General features: G+C 36.8%; 1 protein-coding gene across 3 annotated transcripts in view; it reads left to right on the top strand.

The window, feature by feature from the left end:
* The window catches only part of YAP1 (Yes1 associated transcriptional regulator), an 85,449-nt gene that overhangs the window by 55,221 nt on the left and 14,166 nt on the right, over window positions 1-16,062 (top strand). For 2 of the 3 annotated variants that reach the window (XM_054269979.1, XM_054269977.1), the window contains exons 4-5: window positions 2,395-2,508; window positions 14,686-14,867. In XM_054269979.1, coding sequence (XP_054125954.1) covers window positions 2,395-2,508; window positions 14,686-14,867 — 296 coding nt within the window. Of the gene's footprint in view, window positions 1-2,394; window positions 2,509-14,685; window positions 14,880-16,062 lie in introns of all 3 variants that reach the window. The other variant, XM_054269978.1, reaches the window with a different exon arrangement.

Below are 16,062 nucleotides of genomic sequence, written 5' to 3'. Positions count from 1 at the left end.
GTGCTTTTTATTTAGAAAGAGAACCTTGCCCAGGTTTGTCTCTAGTAGTAATCTAGTATTCATCAGATCACTGAATCTCTTAAGTAGCATTATTCCACCAGGCGGATGGACTGATCAGCTCCTGGCAGCCTTCTTCAAAGGATTTTGTTCTTACTTGCTACAAAGGAACATGCTGGACCAGTACAGATTTCAGTGCTCAGCAGGACTGACTCCCCAAGGCTGGTTTTGTTATTCCTGAAGCCAAAGAGGGTTTTTCTGGCTTTGCAGTTCACGAAGAACTTCTTGCTGGGTTTCTCCAAGGCATGTATGGCTTAGTAGGACTCTGAGGAGAATGGTAGTGAGAAGGTCTGCCTGCATGGCTAGCATGCTGGCTCAGCAGTAAAGGAGTGGGTTTGGTTCTTCATTGACTTCTACAGTTGGATGATGGGGGGCATGTCGCTGTGGTCCTGTGCTCCAGCTTTGTAAAAAAGCATCTCACTGGTTAGCTGGCTGGTCTTTGGATATGGTAAACAAAATACAGCATTCCAAATACAGCACTGGAGCTCTCATTCCTCCATCAAAGTCCTTTTCTACAGTGAGTATCTTAGGCTTTAAGCATCATTTGCGGTATTGTCACTCTTTCTTGCCTGTTCTGCTCACTAGCTTCTGGTAAAACTGAGGTACTCGTTACTTGTAGGCAACACTTAAAGCAGTAGAGGTGGGAAGAAAATACCTAGTGTTCACTGGTTTTCCTCACTTGAAATTCCTCTGTGGCACTAATGATGGAGTAGTGAGGTTGTTAGAGAAGGGCTTTGTTTTCAGAGCCAAAATGAAAGTTTAAATTAGAAATGTAGTTTGCAAGGGATCTTCAAAGACCACAGTAAGAAATTCTTGTCCTGATTATGCCTTGGGATATTACTGGAATGCAATTGAATTATTTTTTTAGTCATTTTGACATTTCTCCAAGAACATCTTTTAAGATTAAGCAAACTAATCTATCCTCCCTACCTCTTCTCCCAGCTTTAGACTGAATTCTTCAGCAGGAGCATGATTTCAGGACAGAGCTACAGTCAAGAGCTAATGTAGTTCGAAGATGGATGTAGTAGACATTTACAGGATGGGCAGATATTTTTGGGTATACCTGAATCTCATGTGTGAAATAATGATATTTGTGTACACTTAGTGTATCTTACATCATACGGAATAATCTGTTCGTCCAAGTCTGACAGCCAGATGGCTTCTGCTGTTGTATTATTGTATTACACTGACTAAGAGTAGAAGAACTTGAAATACAATGGCTTGCTGCTACAGCAGGTTTATCCTAATTTCTTTTGCATTCTTAACATGTGCAGTGAATCTTTTGTTGTATAATTTGAGGATTGTACTTAAATCTAAAATATGGGGAAGATCTTCCTCTATCTAATTTAGACATTTTTAAAGGTTCATGTCAATGTGAGCATAAAAATTCAAAACCATGTATTTGTAAAGCACCTTCCAGATAAGATGAGATAAATATTTATTTTTTTAAATAGTTTTCAGTCTAAGCAAAGTATGGGTGACTGTATGTGATCATATAGAGATGGGAACAAGGGGTTTAAGATCGGTATAGGAATGAAAGGTAGTTTCTTGAAAGCTGCTGATGGGAGCATATGGGAACCATTCCTCAGGCTGTGTTCAGACCTCAACTATAGACTCTACAACATCATTATGTACTTCCCTTTGACCATTTTCTAGAAGTTGTTTTTCCTGTGTCTGCCTTTCTGCTTGTAGAGACATTGCCCTGCTGTTCATAGCCCTGTGTCTTTGTGACTGCTCATGGTGTTTCCTTACCTTTGCTGTGTCATTGCTTGTTTGCCCGCCTTGTTCTTCAGGTTTGCATTTTTGTCTGCTTAAGCTTTGAATGCTTTCACTGAAAGTTGGAGTATGAGGTAAAGAGGAAATTAGTTTTGTTCACTTCTTTTTTTAATTGTTTGTGAAAGACAGGATCATTTCAGGATCTCCTCAGTGTTAGCTTGTTGCTGCTGCTGTGTCTTAATCACTAGATGAACTTTTCTGTGAGAGGTAGAATTATTCTATGCTTCTTTTTCCTGGTGCACATGCTGGTTTCATTCTGGCAGGCTTGACTTATTGCTGGTTTCATACTAGAATGCTATAGCAAAATGATCTGTCAAAAGCATATGAAAGGATACAAATAAGTTTGAAAATAAAGTCCAAATCCTAAATAAAAATGATAGAAGTGTTTCCTGTTCCTTGGTTTTTCCACCCAGCACTTCTTTGCCCTCAATCCCAGAAATAAGCTTGAAACTCTTCTGTTTCATGTATTGTTATATATGTAGAATGTTAAAATATTTTTTAGATCAATTTCAGGTGGAGCAAGCAAGAGCCCGCCATCAACTCCTTCCTTCTATATTGCAGGCCCACTCCCCGATGGATGGGAACAAGCTATGACCCAGGATGGAGAAATTTACTACATAAACCATAAGAACAAGACCACATCTTGGCTAGACCCAAGGCTTGACCCACGCTTTGGTAAAAGTTCATCTCAATTCAGAATTCTTGATTTGCTTCAGTTCACTCAGCTTTAATTTTGCAGGCATATTTTGAAAACTTTTTATAGTATGATTAAAATATATTTTAAGTTGTAGAGGCCTTATTTAAATAACTTTTTGCTTTTTTTCTAAGATAAATACTATTAGCTTATATCCTCCAGGACTGTATGTTACCCAAGTTTCTAATGCTACAGGTTGGTATTTTGCCACATGATCCATACAGTTCCCCAGAGTGGTGACATTCAGAAATTACTTATTGAGATGGTTTCAGACAAGCTCACTCATCCCTTTAAATTAGCAAAACTTTACTGCAGAAGAATCTTTTAATTCCTAAACAAATATTTACTTTCCTTTGTGTTATCTTAAGAGGGCATTGTCAAATAATAGTTCATGCTGTTTAAATACGCTTGAAAATTATACCAGCTTATAATTCCAGCTTGTCACAGTGATTATCATGACAAAACTTTCTGTATTAAACAATATGATGAGGAATTATTAGTTTTGTTGCTCCTACTATAAAAGGTAATGACCTTTTTGTGTGATAAAGATTATTTAATATTGGAAATAGAAATAGTAACTTAATGATCACAAAGTCTGGATGGAGAAATTAAACAAAACAGAACTTTTATGTAATTTTTTTCAATTATATTTTGATCTATATGAAGAGCAGAACTTCAAGCTTTTCAATAAAGTATTGGCACTGATGACTGTGAATAGAAATCACATATAATATGAAGATGCTAAACTACTTTCATAGATTATCCAAGATGTATTTAGTATGGCGTTAAAATTTCTGATTTTTTGTAAAGCCATGACCTGTGGGTGTCAGCCTTATTAGCTTGCCCTTGATTTGTTTTCCCAATAACTTACTATTTTCAACTCCTTTGGATTTTAGCTATTTTTCCAGAGCCATGGAAAAACAGTAGGAGTAAAAAAAAAAAGAAGAGATCATTGTGGTTTTCAGGCTTTACTTTTGGACTCAGTGCAGCTAAATGAAAACAGTGTGCAGATCACTGAGTAGGTCAGGCTGAGGGGATGCAAAACCTTTGAAGCTTTACAGGGGTTGACCTAACAACAACTGTGGGCCCCTTCTGGGAGAGGCATTAACTCCATGAATGCCATATAAATACAGAGCTACAAAACTCAACAGTCACTGTTCTGTTTTGTTTTCTGAAATGTCTGCTAGAAATTCTGCATTTTGGTTTGTAGGCTTGAGTGCTTACTTACAACATCCGTTTACACTTACGGAGAACACCGGATTGTTACGCTTTGTTTATAAACTGCTCACCAGTTTGTAGACAGGTTGAACCACTATGCAACTTGAGCCCAAAGGTGGGGTGTCAGCTTTGGCAAATGTCCATGCTGGCTTTAACACCAGCCAGAGCTACAGACCTGTTTGCACGTTGCAAGAGGAGTGTGTGGGTAATTTGCAACTTCACAATTACTTAGTATGTGAGTAAGACAGAAAAGGAAGCAGTCATTTTGAAAATCAGTGTTGCCTTTTGCAATTACATTTACTCAGGTAATCTTGCCAGGGTATCATTTTTTCTTTACATGCATTACTTTGTCATTTCTAAAGATTAACTGGAATTAAAAAGGGGTGTGGAAAATGCCTTAATGGACGGAGGTTGTGAGTGAGATGAATCTTGCTTTTCACAACTATTTTGTATTGCAGTAAATAGAGTGGTCCAACTGTAAGGGCAAAAGCTGCTTGTCTTGTGTATACTGAAACTCTATCAAATGTTAAGGCTGTGCAGTTAAACTGAAAGAAGTTAGAAATGTCCAAAAGACTGATTAAGGGTTTCTTGCTGCATAGCTTCCCTTTTTGGGCCCACTGTGTATGTGTATCCCAGACAGGCTTGAGTACATGCCAAGGCTCTTTATTTTGTGGTCAGACTTTTAATCTGTTCCAGACCTTTTCAGTCAAAGAGCTCAAGTGTAACTGAAAGGGGCAGGAAAGGAAAAAAAAAACATGTGGGCTCTTCTGATCTAGAGTGATGGCAAATAGAGACAAGCTGCTAGCTGCTGTTGAGCTTGAAGGAGTTTTCCTTGAAAACCTAAGTTGTACACATTGTATTGTGGCTTATGTTTTTATAATTTGAGCCAAGAAAATACAAAATTCTTTTCCTGTTGCTTTCTTACTTGTGACCTCCTTAAGTCACTCCAGTCAAGAAACAAAAAAAATCTCTGACAGAGTTAAATTACTGAGCTTGCATTTATTTACTATGTGGAGATCCTCAACAAATATGTGCTGTTACCCTAAATAGCATGTGAATGACTCAGAAGTTTACCTTTCTGTGCTTAATATAGGTTGAAACTTCTGTTTGTATTTTTCCCCTGAGGATGACCAAACCCTTTTTTATCACCATGCTTTAATATAAGGGCTTGGTTTTCAATATTTGTGACTACTAATACTTCCGGAAGCAGGATAAATTCATCTTTGTCTTGTGGAAGCTTTTGGTTATTACAGTGATGCTAATGGTGATTGAAAATGAAGAAGGAATTAATGTCTCTGTCTGCCACTTTCACCAATCTTAAGAACCATTGAGGAAAACAAATCTATTCAATGGTATGTGCAAACATACTCCTCTGTTCCAGTATTCAGAAGCAGAAGGTATGAAGAGTTTTTGCCCTTATTGCTTCTGAATTCCCAGCTTCCAGGGAGACAGCCTTTATGTCTCTGTATGTTCCTCATCAGGTGGAAGCTTTGCATTCATCTTTATTTTCTCTGGTAGGTGTGGTATAGCTCTTTTTTAAATAGTGCTTGGAATTTTCCATTATTGTGGCTAGAAAAGAGTGAGTTGAAGGAAAATCAGTTGGAAAAATTATTTTAGGTGGATTTGGTGTGGAGCATTCTGGTATAGCATTCATCCTTTTAAACAAAAAATAAAGGAGTGTAATTAGTATGTATTCTTTCTTGGAGCAGGCTTTTAGAAATAATACATCAAAAAAGAGTCTCTGTCAGAATAGCTGTAGGGTAGGCTGGGTCTCAAACCTGAGTGCTCCAAGTTGAAGATAAGAACTTCATTCCAAGACTCAAGTGTAACATCTTTGAAATGGGTTAGAGGTCTTCAGCTACACCATTTAAGTGTCAGTGAAGTCCTGTGGCTCAGACTTTCATTCTCCAAGTCTACAAATACAACTTTAAAACAGTTTTGTGTTAGGGTAATTCACAAACTTTAATATCTAGGAAAGAACTAAGAAGGAAAGGAGGGTCTTCTGATGCCAAGCACAGGCAGTTGTAAAGATGACATGGGATCAAAGGAGTAAGGAGATGGGAGGGGGTTGGTCCTTGGGCTTGTGTCAGCAGGATTCTTGTCTGGTGGAGCATGTGGTAAAAACATGCTGTCCTACCTTCTCAGTGCCTTTGCAGGCCTCAAAGTAGGAGGCCTCAAATTGCCTTGGTTTTTCATTTTATTTAGAAGAGGGTTTTTTCCCTTGATGGAATTGGACTATTGGGTTGAACTTTTTTTTTGGATTGTTTTGTCTTTTCTGCTGTTGTTCATTGGTCAGTCTTCACAGATCGTACTGGATTTTTGAGCCTTTCAGATAACATAATGCATTTTCTTGATATTCAGACATCTGGATAGGAAGCAGGTCAGCTATGCATTCAGAGTGGCTGGAGTTGGTGAAGTAGAAGAACATCTGCTTTTCCCATAAAATTAAACTTCCTAGAACCAGTTGAGGTTTAAAATTGTTTAGCTTTTTTGCCGTAAGTTTCCAAGAATTGGCTTTTATATCAAATACCATTAGAGGTATTTTAAGTCTTATTTAAGTTTGCCAATGATAGGACTTCGTTTTGAAATGCAGCCTTAAGTACTTTGCCCTTTGAGGGTCCTTAATATATTAAATTCAAAGATGAAGGTAAAGTGGGAAAACACTGGAAACTGGCAGTTGATTTCTGCTGGTTCAAGTTTAGTGTGGAGACCTTACTAATCCAGTAGAGTAGTCAGACAAGTGTCTGTAGGGATTGAAGTAAAACAAGATAATGTTTGAGTTTTCTTAGGTTTTTAAGGCCTGTAACTTATGGTCATACCAATATTGCACACTCCCAGTTTCTTTCCTTCTGGTTTTCCAATTCTTGGAGCTGTGATAATGGGGTATGAAGCAAAATATGTGACCTCAGGTTGAAATCACTGCCATGACTTTATCACTCCCACTTAGAGATAATGTTAATGTTCTTTGAAGTTCTGCATGAATTTTGGATGAGGGGGAAGGTAAGGCAAAACAATGTTTAATATCATTAGGAAAAGTGCCATAGGGGCCCTCCGTACAGTAGCTGCTTGACTGCACAATTAGAAAATGAAATAAAAGTGATGATGATAATATGATTATAGAGAAGGTACGCCAGGTTTTGCTGCTTCCTTTTTTTGTAGTATAAAAACTGTTCTTGAAAAAGTGAAAAGAGCTTGTTCAGAAACACTGTAGTCAAGTATACATTTAATTGAAATATATATTTATCATTTCTGTTTAAAGAAAAAGCAAGCAAACACACAACAAGGTTGAAATTCAGTTAAAGCTTAAGCTTCAGAGCATCTGCTAATTTTTAAGTATCCGAAATTAAAAGGAGGTATTCCGTAGTGTTGCTTTCTTATTCCTTACCGATCTAGCACTTTGTTTAATATAAATTCCTTCAAATTAGTTTGTAGAAGCCTTTCAAGATGCAGATTTTTGGGCAGCATAGAACTGGAGCTCTAGATTGGGAAACTGGGGTTTGGCCTTTGTCTAGTCAAAAAAAAAAAAAAGCCCAGACTTTTTGTCTGATCATAGTAGCATTTAAGATTTGTTAAGTTCCAGATCTGCCTTCAGTTTTTTGCACAAAAAGCAGAGCATGACCACAAGTACCTTTGGTCTGCAAATGCAATGGCATATCCTCTTTATATGCCCTGTAAAACAAAGGAGGATTTGACTCCATCTAAAAAGGTCCAGTGGTATTCGATTTTTCACTTGCCTGTCTCTGTTTTTCCAGAAGAACAGTTTCAGGACATCACTTAGGATGGGGTACAGACTTCTGTATTTTGGTATGTGTGTCAGAGATGTTTACAGATGAAGAAGATCAGTTTTCAGTGAACCAGTGACTTCTGTCAAAGCCTGCTGCAAATCTGCAGAGGCAGATGAAATTTCACTGGTAAGCATCCCTTTGTAAAAGGCAGGTGCTGCCTTATGGTAATGACAATAAATAATTATTTGTTGTGTATGATTTTATCAGAAAGTGAAATCTGGGTTTGTTTGAAAGCAGGATATATTTCTACCTCTTAACTGAAGTTCACTGAAGAAATCACTAAATCTGTCCACAAGTGTTGTGTCAGGATGCAGTTACCTACTTTATGTAGAATATTTCTAGACTATGAAAGAGAGAAACCCACACTTTTCTTAAGAATTTATCAGGACAGTAGGTTTATGTAAGTTTACACCTGTTTTGTGGTTTGTTCTGTTTTCAGAGTAATTGAATCCTGTTTGGGAAAGGAGATTTATTGCTAATGATGTCTGGGTGCCAGTAAAAATAATGCATGCTTGCAGTGTTGTGCTAAGCAGCTGTGATAATGAAAGGAAACTGCACTCCTAACAGGGACACGTTTTCCTTCATATCCTTCTAACACAGCAGTTTGCACTTTCCTGTTAATGAGCATACTGTATTAAAAGTTGAAGGTGGATCATTTTGAACATGATTCATTATCTGTAATCTAAATATATGTACCCACAGTAATTATATAGTCTATATCTAATCATATATGATCTAAAATTCAAAGACATCATGCTTTTTGTGTTTGAATTCAATCATGTTGAAACATGATGGTAGTTTCTTTTATATAGAAGTGTTTCTTGACAGTATACTGTTGATTTTTTTTTTTTTTGGCAGTAGTTTTTACTGGATTTTGTAACTTCTATTTAATTATTTCTGATGGGCACATGACAAATTAAAAAAAAGATGAAGATGTGCAGATGCGTGTATATATAGGGTTTGTTCCACCCAAACAAATTAAAGGAAACCTGCATTTAAAAAAGTTATCACATTATTTTATAAGAAACTGTAAAGAAGCTTGTCTTTTGGTTAGTTAACCCAAGAAGTATTATGTGGTGATTAAACAGTGAACCTGTTCACAGCTAATAGCCTTATGTGGACTCTTTGCTGATTGAACTTTGGTCTAACGTGTGGACTAGTTTTCATTAAATATATTTTGCCAGAGAGTCAGTGGACAGGCATGTGAGGCTTTGGTTAGCTCAGATTCCTGCACTTGCTGTAGTCTTCAGTGTTTCAGACATAAAATTTAAATTTAAACAACATTAGTTCAGGTTTCTACTCATAATCTGTCCAGTGCACTCTGTCTTATATGGTTCTGTAGTGCTGATACTTACAGTTTCAGTTGCGTTCTGTAAGTGCCTTCCAAAATTAAAATTGATTTTTTTTTAAAAAAGTGAAAAAGAGTTATGTAGAGAGTTAAAAGAGAATTCTAATAAGAGCCCATTATTTAAAGAGTTTTGTTTTATATGTGTGCACTGAAGTTCCTAAAATCTACTTACTTTACTGCTGAATATAATTTATATTTGCTTTTCTGGCTGGCCAGAATATTTTGGTTCTTCTGAAACTGGCATACATTGAGTGAAAGTGGTTTATAAACACTGCTGTTTACTGCTGTGGGGGAAAAGAACTGACACAGCTTTTTACTCCAGTTTAGTTACCAGTGATTCAAGAGTCTGTGCATGCTGTAGAGTCTTAATGGTGCTCAAGTCAGTCTGGCTATTGCAAATCTACATTTGACAATACAGAAAGACTTCAAAAACAATGGCAGATTTATCAAAGAAAAAGGAACTTAATTTATATTGTTTTAACCAGCAGGTGTGATAGTGGCACTAAAACAAAAAGAAAAATACTAATTTAATTTGAATGAAACTAGTTGATAAGTGCAGAGTAACCAGTCTGTAGTTTGGACATGATTCTGTAATAGTATTTTCATTGCATATATCTTGCTTTAACCAAAAGTTCAGCTCAGGAGTCTGTGAATAATTCTCTTTGCCTAAGACACTAAGATTTGTTTGTACACTTAAAGCAGCAAAATGAGCCCAGAGAAAGTCTATTTGTGGTTTCCCCCATATTCTAAGATCCAGGATTGTCAGATTAATCAGAGACTGAAAGCAATGGAATATTTTATTGTGCTAATTTTTAGGTTGTTTCATAACAGCACCATTATGAAACTGTGAGTGGGATTTCCTTAGAATAACATAGCAATATATTATGAAGAATACAGTGCAGAAACATGACTTACATCCTGATTAAACAACAAATTGTTGTAGAAAGCCTTTCTTAAAAATCCCCTCAGAACATGTTTTTTATTACTTCCGAGACTCTTTCAGATCCTACAGGTATTTTTTTTTTCTTCATTGCTCTTTTAAATGTAAGCAAAGAGGATTTTTGCCTTTGTTGAAGTGTTGCAAACTAGCACCAGGTTAAAACCTGACTACAGCCAAAAATTATGCACAATAGTTTCAAAATATCTAGTTTCAAAATGGAGCTGAAGGTGACAAGTTCTTCAGTTCCCCCTATGAAAACATTGATTCTTATTAGTAAGGATACTCAGCTATAGTATGGTCGCATCCTGAGCTTTTTTGTTGTTGTTGTTTCAGCTAAATAGTATCTCTGAATTGGCTGATTAAAATTAGGTTTAGCTTTGAAGGATGGAATTATAAGTAGGAAAGAAACAACAACATTCAGCTGTGTATCCTAATCACTAAGGGTGCAATCTCTGCATGTAATTCTGCATAGGAGAGAGGTGCTGTGTTATTGCAAATTGTCACTGCCCTGGGACTTGGGATTTTGAACCGACAGAGGATCTTGGGAGAGAAATTAGCCTTTTGTGCTTGAGTTGTTAAAAATTTGTTGGCCTTTTCTCTCTAACACCAATGCCTGGTAATTGTTTCTCTCTCTTTGTCCTTTTTTTTGGGTTTTGGTTGTTTGGGTTTTTTCATGTATGTCGACAGCAGTCTAAACTTTTTTCAGGAATTGTCAGGTATTGTCCAGTATAGTACAGAAGAGGCATTTCTGCTGCTGACAATAGGACATTTAATGTGTAGCATTTAGAGACCAGTAATTTTCTCAAAGCCGTATTGCAGCAATTGCAGTTGACTGTATTCTGCAGATTGTGAAGCCATATTTTAGGACAAGATCTTTTTTATTGTCTTAAGTTGCCCATGTTTTTTAATTTGTCTGCCCCTCCTCCTCCCTCAAATCCCCCTCTTCTAGAAACAAAGACTTGTTTGTTCCTGCTCTGCCTGTGAGGTCTTTGCATCCTCCGCTGTGTGGGTGCAGAGCCCCTTATTTAAATGCTTTCCATAGCCATGGAAGGTAAGGAACAAAATGTATTAGAAACTCGTAAGTCCTAGCTAACAGATAAAATGAAGCTCTTCATCTTTGAATTCGAAGTACTTCATGAGAGCTGTGCTTGTCAGGATCATTACAAATGAAAATAAAAAATAAAATCTGCTATCTGAAATCACATTAATGAGCATGTTCTTTAGAGTGCAGATTTCTGCAGTCGTGTCCATGTAAGTAATGGGGAATTAGGAATGTATAAAGAAAAAAAAGCTCACCAAAAAAACAAGCAAGCAAAAGTACCTCAACCCCCAATCAACAGCAAAAAGCTTTAAAACCCTTTTTCCTGTCACTTGAAACAAGATGTGTTTCTGCCCCACTTTTTCATTAAATACTGTGTTGAAAATTATAGATAATTACATTCTTCTTTGAGTTTCCCTTGAAGATAGCCCGCTTGTGTAATCACCAAGATGTATGAAAATCATTGGTACTATTGTTGTGGTTTTTTCACTTGGATATGTTAAGTCAGTAAAATTCAGTTGGCAGCATCTTCTTCTAATATCCTGACTTTTAGTTTAATTTCACTGTTAAAAAGAGTTCGCTCATATAAAAAAATCTGAGGACAGTTTAAAATCTTATCAATTAGAAGTCTTTTGCACTTTCCTGAAATAAAAAAATGTTCAGAAACATCCTTTCAATTATGCAATAATAGTAATGATAATAATGATAATGATGATAATAATAATAATAATAATAGTGGAATTTTACATTCCATTTCCAAATAATTATCAAATCATATAATTAAGTAATCCCCTAATATTTATTGATGTATTTTAAGTATACACCAAAGTCTCAATATCTTACGATATTTCTGCTTTAGATATGCTTTTTCTTAGAAATACTACTTTCAAGTGGACATTAGAAGACATTTGGGGGATCTAGGATGAGGGAATAAAATGAAAAACATCACAGAAATGTGATTTCTTTCTTAAAGTTAAAATTGCAAAGTCAGTAGATGGGAAGAATGGGGCAAACAGTGGTCAGAGAGAACAGGAATAATACAAGCAGCTGTCAGAAATAAAAAGAGCAGAAAGTGGCATGAGCAGGAAATACAAAGCTGCCTCTTTGAGGAAAAGAGATACTTGTATGGTGCATGCAGGAAAAACAAATTCATAACATATTAAAGGAATGTTAGTGATACTGCACTGAAGTGTTTAACTAAGGTTAGACACTATTAAATTTTTATGAGGTTATCTGTAACATGACTTGGCTGTGAACTGCATTGAGGTAGGACTCTGAAACCATGATTATATAACTGGGGACTAGACTATAAAGGGAGTGTTTTTAACCAAAAGAAAATTGACATTTTTCAGCTTTGAGTACTTAAATTCTACAAGCTAGTTTGCTTTTAACTTAAATGTGCTCATTTCAGGTGATTGTAATTTTTGAATTTTTCTCCCTTTTGACTTTACACTGTAATTGACCTTCCATCTTGTTCATTAGCAGGGTTTGGATCCTGGAACATCTGAGAGGTAGCACAGACTTTGGATAGGGTTGCAGAATTAACTAAAAGCAGGAGAAAGCTGTTTTCTGTTGTCCCCTATTCACTTCATTTCTGCCTATTTTGTGAAAGAGAGTAAGATATATAGAGCAAAAGGCATGGTCCTGGTTGCAGATTTGAAAAGAGAGAAAGGAGGAGATCTATTCCCCACTCCAGCAATGTCTTGTCTAGCTTATCTAAAGCTGCTAGATGGGCTGCCTTACTTTTTGCATTGTTTTCTCTAGCTTCAACTTTGATAAATGAAGGTTGAGTAATTGCTGTCAAGCTTCCAGCAGATATTGCCCAGTGGAGCTCCTGGTGCTTGTAGTTAAATGTTCACTGCCCACATCCTTACAGGGCAGGTGTTGGTGGTGTTAGGACTTTTGCTCAAGTTTCTTGGTAGTGTCTTGGGCTGTTCTTCCTGCCACTGGCCCAGAGACCGCAGCACGCGTGGCAAAGCTGGTTAATTGGCTCACTCTGGTCACCTTCTGTCCTGAAGTTCAGTTCTGATGGTGAAGTGATGCTGGATGTCTTGTAACATCAACTGCTTGATTTTAGCCTTTGATCCACAGGAATGTCGTTTTCCCACTGGTTTTTTTTCATGCTGCATCAGGATGACACTTGTAGGTTGGAACTGAACTGCAGCCTTCGTTGTTACTACTTGGTACTGGGATCCAGTTTGTATTCCTACTTCACAGGTTCACTTACCTTACAGGAAGTTCTATCATATTAGCAATTATATGTATGAAGCTCTTTAACTAGTAACTGCATGAAATACTGTTTCAAAAAACTGTAAGCTATTTTACAGCATTTTATGTTGGCTGGACTCATGCAAATATGACTCTTCTGCCCATTAGACTGTTGAGTCTGTGCTGGACCAGTGGATTAGTTGAAAGGGTAGACTACAGGGTTGGGTCTCTAATTGGTTTAGTATTTTGTGATAAATATATGTTGGCTTTCTTGGAACAGAAGAACAGCACTACTTTACCTTAAATTGAATATTCAAAAGACAGTGGAGAGTCAAGGGCTTTTCAGTGAAAAGATTATACAGATTTTTTTATGAGAGAAATCTCCTTTCTTATGGTAGTTAGAAATACTAGTATTCCAGGAATCCTCTGTATGATGAAAACATTAATTCAAACTAATTCTACAGATTTTTTTCCCACTTCACCCTGTCATCCTAAAAGAACCTCTCTCTTTTTTTTCTTAGTTTCTGTAAACCATAATCCTCATTCCCAGAAAAAAAAAATCCCTGCCATTCTCCCATCATTGCTTCAGCAAATGCATTCTGCAGAATACTGAGTGTTAACAGATTCAGTCTGTTACAGGGAACACCATGGAGATGGAGAGCTAATTCCAAGCTGAAAGCCCCTGAAAATAGTGCCCTTGCAATACAGTTAGCTTTTCCCACCCTCTCTTTCACTCTGGGAACTCCAGTGCTCTGTTGACTTTAACCATATTGGTGTCATGTGAGGGAGAAATCAGGCCTCATGCATCCCAGTTATGTATTATTTTATTAAAATAAAATTGTCTTAGGCCTTGCTTTTATAGGGGAAGGGAAGATGGATTCTCATTGTGCATTATGCTTTCAAAGCTCCATTTTTAGGCTCCACTGCCCAGGAAAAATGCAATGCATAATTCTGGGGGATAAAAGAAAATGAAGCACTAGCAAAATGTTTTCTGTGTTGATGTCCATATTTATGGGTGTATAATTCATCTGCCATTTCTGTGCCAACTGTAATTTTGCCTATCAAGAAGCTCTAAATGAAGTCTCTAACACTAAAGTAGTGATGTGACAAGGATGTGAATGCTGGTTGCATGACCTTGCACCACAACAGATAGCCTTTAATTGTTTTTGGTAAAAGTGAAATGATCCATTTTGTCGTTCTGTGTGTTCTCAAGTTAAATGTACCTATGATTCCACATGAATAAAACAAGTTATTTACTATTTATGTCTGTAGTGAGAATAGTTTATTAGAAAGAAGAGAGATTTTTCTAATTCGACTTGAAATATTTTTTTACTACCACTTCTGAATTTTTCACCAGTTAGCCCATTAAACTGTTTTTAGACTCTTTTAGAATAAGTGCATGGTCTTAACCATGAGATTGTTGTGTTAATTTTGCACACATCAATTGCTCACACATGAGCATATGTTTCACATTCTGAATATTAATGTAGCCGTATGTTTTGTACTGTCATGCCTTGTAATTTTGTATTTTTTTTAATGTATACCTTTCGTGAATACTACTTTCATTGCATGTATATGTTTGAATTTATTTTTTAAATGTTTATTGTTTTGGTTCCTTAGCTATGAATCAGCGAATCAGCCAAAGTGCTCCAGTCAAACAGCCACCTCCTCTGGCTCCTCAGAGTCCCCAGGGTGGTGTAATGGGAGGGAGTAGCTCCAATCAGCAGCAACAGATGAGACTTCAGCAGCTACAGATGGAGAAAGAAAGGCTGAGACTGAAGCATCAAGAACTGCTTCGGCAGGTGAGGCCACAGGTTAGACACCTACTTCCACTATTTCTTTTGTATGTTATATTTTGATTTTTCTAAGTTGTTGTTTCAGCGAGTCCCAAAGACCAGTGACTATACAAAAAGCTTTGAGATCTAAAAAGGTCTGAATTCATTCTCTTACTGATATCAGCTTGATGGTGAAAGTACTTAATTTTTTAAGACTGAAGAATTTTGCTTTCCTCCCTCATTCCTCCCTCTAACAAAACTCTTAAAGAGCAGGCTTCACAAACTATAAAGATGACAGTGTGGACTGTTGATATGATTGGATATTCCACCTAATAATATATTTCTTATTCATTGAGTTCCAAGTCATGCAAAAAGTTATTTCCCACAGCTACTTTAGTTCTCCCTTTTAAGTGGAGGAAAATCTTCAGTTTCAGAACCTGTTGCAGTCTGTAGGATTTTGAAGTATTTTCAAAGTTTATATAAGATACATTGAGGAAACACCTTGTTGCCAAAATCTTACCTGTTCAATAGTAGAGTGAGCATGAAACAACTGAATAACTTGTGCTGCGTTTTGAACCTGTGGCTTTCTTATCCTGAAGAATTTCAAACTTCATAATAAGGCTGCACACTATGCCTTTCAGTGTTTTCTATTATATGGATATGGCTGTAGCAAATATTAAAGTGTAGGGCTGGACTTCGCAATCTCTGGATTGGAATTCGGGCTTGATCTCCTTTTGACTCTAAGCCTTCTGCTTCGATTGTTCAATCTGAGTGTTTTAATAGTTATAACTATCTGTGCTAGATACTTAAGATATTTCTTTGGGTTTTTGACACTGACAGAAAAAGCACTAATCTTTTCTTTGAGGAAAACCTTCTAAAATCTTTCCTTTTTCACTTTGGGTGATGGGTCTTGTTTCAGAAGAGGATAACATCTTAATGTCTTCAAAGACAGCTTTTCTCTTTCTTCATCACCTGCAGTATTCTGTCCTGGAATCTGACTTCCGTTATCCCCTTTGTAGTCAAGGACTATTTTGTAGGAATCTTCAGCATCTCTTGGTGTAAGATGGGTCATCTTTACAGCCATTACTTTTTATAGTGCTCTAGGTAAGAATACATTGCAAAGGTGGCATCAGGACTTTCTCTCTGCTTAAGCACCTGGGCTTCTGCTGTTTCTGCTTTGCAATTAATCCACAAACAGACATTTTACCCTGTGCTAGCATGC

Source organism: Melozone crissalis, unplaced genomic scaffold (assembly GCF_028551555.1).
Source record: "Melozone crissalis strain CALT ecotype California unplaced genomic scaffold, PUWL_Pcris_2 ptg000008l_1, whole genome shotgun sequence".
In the NCBI taxonomy this organism is placed as follows: domain Eukaryota; kingdom Metazoa; phylum Chordata; class Aves; order Passeriformes; family Passerellidae; genus Melozone; species Melozone crissalis.
Note: the sequence above shows the minus strand (reverse complement) of the source record. Positions and strands in the feature narration are given on the sequence as shown.